General features: G+C 31.4%; 1 protein-coding gene across 1 annotated transcript in view; it reads right to left on the reverse strand.

Moving 5' to 3' along the window:
• Positions 1 to 222: 222 nt before the first annotated feature.
• LOC112504282 (probable protein phosphatase 2C 12) overlaps positions 223 to 4,149 on the reverse strand; it is a 13,531-nt gene continuing 9,604 nt past the window's right edge. The window contains exon 3 of the mRNA XM_025108221.1: positions 223 to 324. Within this exon, the coding sequence (XP_024963989.1) occupies positions 223 to 324 (102 nt within the window). The remainder of the gene's footprint in view (positions 325 to 4,149) is intronic.

A 4,149-nucleotide genomic window follows, 5' to 3' on the forward strand; every position in this document is an offset into this window, starting at 1 on the left:
TTATGTTATCAAATATTATCGAACCCAGAATCAAAACCTAAATCAAATATAAATAAAAAAAGAAAGCAAAGATTAAATCGGTTGTCACAAAAAAAAGGTTGCCATGAAAGCAATGAATGCATGTGTGTAAGCAAAATAGATGCTGATGAAACCTGATCGAAGATAAGGTGTGGATATGGAAGGTTGTTCCTTGTTTGTTAAAGGTCTGTTCATATTCAAGTTTTAATGGCTGAACTTGCATGAAGCAACCCCATCCTTGTTACCCAAGGCATTTGAATTACATAGCTGATGTTCATCAACATTCAAAACCCACTGATCGAACCCCTATATTTAAATCGAAACAAGAAATCAAGAATCATCTATATATGACGACATACATAAATATCGAGAGTCATACGGAGATGGTTAGATTTACAGGGAAGAGGTGGTGAAATTTTAATAATTATATATGGTTTTTAATTTCCTCCACCTAACACCTTCGTAAGACCTACCATTACTCTTAATCATCTCTCTTTTTGACCGACTGATAGAACCGTCGGGTCGGGTGGTAGTTTAATGCAAAAAGTGGCATGGCATGATGATCAGGAGAATTTGTTTTTGTTAAAAACATTTCAAAGCCCTATGGGATCTTGAGTTGTGTAAATGAAGAATTGTTTCCAGTCTAGATTTCCAAGACAAAATCATTTTTAAGGTGGGAAAAATTGTATACACCCGTGATTTTTGGAGGCTTTTGTTTACGTTCTAATATGATATATATATATATATATATATATATATATAAACCATCTAGAAGCGAATCAGGCATGAAAAACAAAGAAATTACATGAACAGAGACCAATGCAACTTTCTGTGTGAACGCCTTTCCGTGCGACTTTCTAATAATCTAGAAAAGCCGCATTAAGGTCCTTAGGCCCTAAAGTGCTCGATTCTTTTTTTTTGGGGGGGGGGGGGGTTCCCTCATTTCTTCACCCCAACACTTTTCCATCATTTTCTCTCTAGTTTGAGTTCTTGAGAAGCTTGAAGTCCAATTTTGGGTCTTGGAAGAACATAAATCTAATAAGGTGAGTTCTAATTGCTCTGCAAATCTATATACATATCAAAATATCTCTATTTTGAATTTTGGATGCATTTCCTTTAGTTTATTCCATATTTCATGAGTTTTGTAATTTTGTGCATTTGGGCATATTTGGGGTATAAAATCTTTAAAGATTGTTCATAATGTTTTTATTGGGTGTTTGAAACACCAATAGATATTTATTTCGTCAAATGTGATTTCTTGTATATTTGGGGAAAAATATTGTTTTGATTCCCGAAAAAGGTAACTTGGACTAATAATGATTTCACTTGAGTTGTTGAACAAGTTAAAGGGTTTATTAACTTTGTTTTGAGTAAATGTTGTTTTGGGGTTTTACCCAACTTATGAACTTTTGGTAGTGCCATATTAGCCCTTTTGATTATGAGGGGTAATTCTTTGATAGACGCCTTCATTGGCTTGGTGGAAAATTCAAAAGTATGAACAATGCGGTTTTGGATCTATTTCATGTTATAGGTGTCCTGTGCTTCTTCAACATTTGGAAAACATGTTTGTTCGGCTTTGTGGTTTACATTGATTTTATTTAGTAGTCAAGTGTTTTATGAGGCCTTTTGGTTTCACTTCAACAAAATTGTGTTTATAGGACACTCCTAATTTTTAAGCGTCCTAATAGACTTCTTTATAAGACTTAATTTATAGGACCAAAAAAATAAAGTGTCCTATCTAAAGGCGTGGTAATAAGTTTATATGACGTTTTTTGACATCGTAAGAAGTTTTTTAGGACACTTTTAATTAAAGCGTCCTATCAGCAACTTTATAGAACACTATTTGAAAAACTGTCCTATAAAAACAAGTGTCCTATAAAAAAATGAATTTATAGGACACTTTCTCAAAATTGTCCTATAAAGTTGCTAATGTGACATTTTGTATAAAAACGTCCTAAAAAACTTGTTAACACGCCCAAAAGCATCATATAAACTTATTACAACACTTTTAGATATCACGCTTTATATTTTGGTCCTATAATTAAGTCTTATAAAACGGTGTATTGGGACGTTTAAAGACTGGGGGTATTCTATAAAATCAATTTTGTCGTAGTGTTTGATTTCAACTCAAATGAGTGTTTGTGACATTTGTCCAGATTTAATAGCTTAATGTGGGGCTTTAGACGTTATAATGCATTTATTGCATACTTGTTGGATATTATATGTTTTGAGTGCGTTATTCATTCAATTGGAGTCATGTAATTTTTTTATTATAGTGCAATGGATCCATAGGCCTATGAGTCTGTCTTGTTGTTAGGTGTGGAGTTTGATGTCTACACTTAAATCGAGTGAGTGGTTCTCAGGTCATGGTCTGAGAGCTTGCGGTGGTACCCTATTTGGGCCGTATAAAAAACTTGTAGCCTGTGGTGGTACTCTATTGATTCGTATACGGGGCTAGGTCTTCTAGTGGTGCTTGTTTTGTCTTATACAAAGAACAGTGACATTTGTGGTGAGATTCATCTAGAGGTCGAGTGGACACTAGGGTCATTTTGGGAGTCTTACGATGGTACTCAATGAAATAGTATAGAGGGATTTGTGGCTGAGGTGAAATTCAAGAATGTCGATAAGTAGCTTACTTTTGTGTTCCATCCAAATTTGATGGAATATCATCTATATATCTTGTGTTTGGAGAATTCGCTTTGCGCATGTTTTTGGTGAGTTGGATGTTGTTTATCAAACTAAAACAAGTAATTTTATTTGGAAAATAATGGGCTTTACGAAGATGTTCCATTTTGATTTATGACTTTAATAAAGGAGTTATATGTAAAGAAAATTGTATGGTTTAACTTTTTTTATCTTTATATGATAAAAATATTTTATCTCACTAGACATTAAGCCTAACAATTTTTTCTTTTCGACATATATATCGAGTCTTAATGGAATCTGAGCGGCATATGGAGATTTGTAGAGGTTTCGATAGAGTGGCTTAGAGGCGTCATTCGGCTTTGAAGATAGCAGATTCGATGGTTTTAGTTATATAACTTGTTCTAATTCCGTATGGGAATTAGATAGTCCTGTTTAGAACTCTGGTATGTGTCTTGTTTTCCTTCCTTTGTAAATTTTATATATCATGTTATTAAAGTCGTTCTTATTTAAAAGATTTGAAACTTTAAAATTATTTGATATCTTATAAATTTAGGGGTGGTACATGTTGTTGGGTCAAACAAAGAGGGTGGTGTAAACGTTTGGGTATTGTTTAAGTTTTGGTTTTAAGTATGATTTAGGTTGAATGCAGGTTTTGGTTTGGGTTTTAGATTTGATTTATGTTGATTTTTGATCTGGTTTTGAATTTGGGTTTCAGGTTTGATTTTGATTTAGGTCAGAGAAGATGACCGGATAATATTTCAAACCATCAAAGATGGTGACTGGAGTAGGTCAGACGTGAAGTTGATCAGGATAGTGTGTGTATGTATACATTTTAAAATTTATTGAAGTTAACTAAATGAGTCGATGATCACATTTATATATTAAACTAATAATAATCAATATTACCTTTGACATATGAATCTAACTTATCATTATTGGTTAAACTTTTAACATATATATATATATATATATATAATAAGTCTTATATATCAAACTTTGTAATTGGTTCAAAATCATAAAAAAATATGTGAAAATATTGATTATAATTATGAGGTGTATTAAGAGAATTGTTTTATCACAATACATATCAATTTATCTTCTACATAAATTCTCATAAAATATTTATATTCACCAAGCAAACATTGTGTTGTTACTTACATTGATATAATTGTTAAATATTTTTGCAATTTGCTTATATTAGTTCTTAATATACTCATTTGCAACATTGGTTAAAAACCTCATTAAAACTCTTTTTTTCTACATGTGATTGCATAAAGTGACAATAATAGTTAGTATTATGACCATTCTAAGAGTCTGATTGATTTGTTATTTTTTCATTTGACTTGTTCAAGTTTTTTAGATTTATTTTATACAGTTCATAGTTTGATTTCTCTATAAAAAAAGTCCTGAAAATAGTTGTTTTAATAAAATTATGTAAAATAAAAGATATATAATATATTGATTCCAATATTAATTATATATAGA

Source organism: Cynara cardunculus, unplaced genomic scaffold (genome assembly GCF_001531365.2).
Source record: "Cynara cardunculus var. scolymus isolate 2C unplaced genomic scaffold, CcrdV1 Un_Scaffold_5097, whole genome shotgun sequence".
Taxonomy (NCBI): Eukaryota; Viridiplantae; Streptophyta; class Magnoliopsida; order Asterales; family Asteraceae; genus Cynara; species Cynara cardunculus.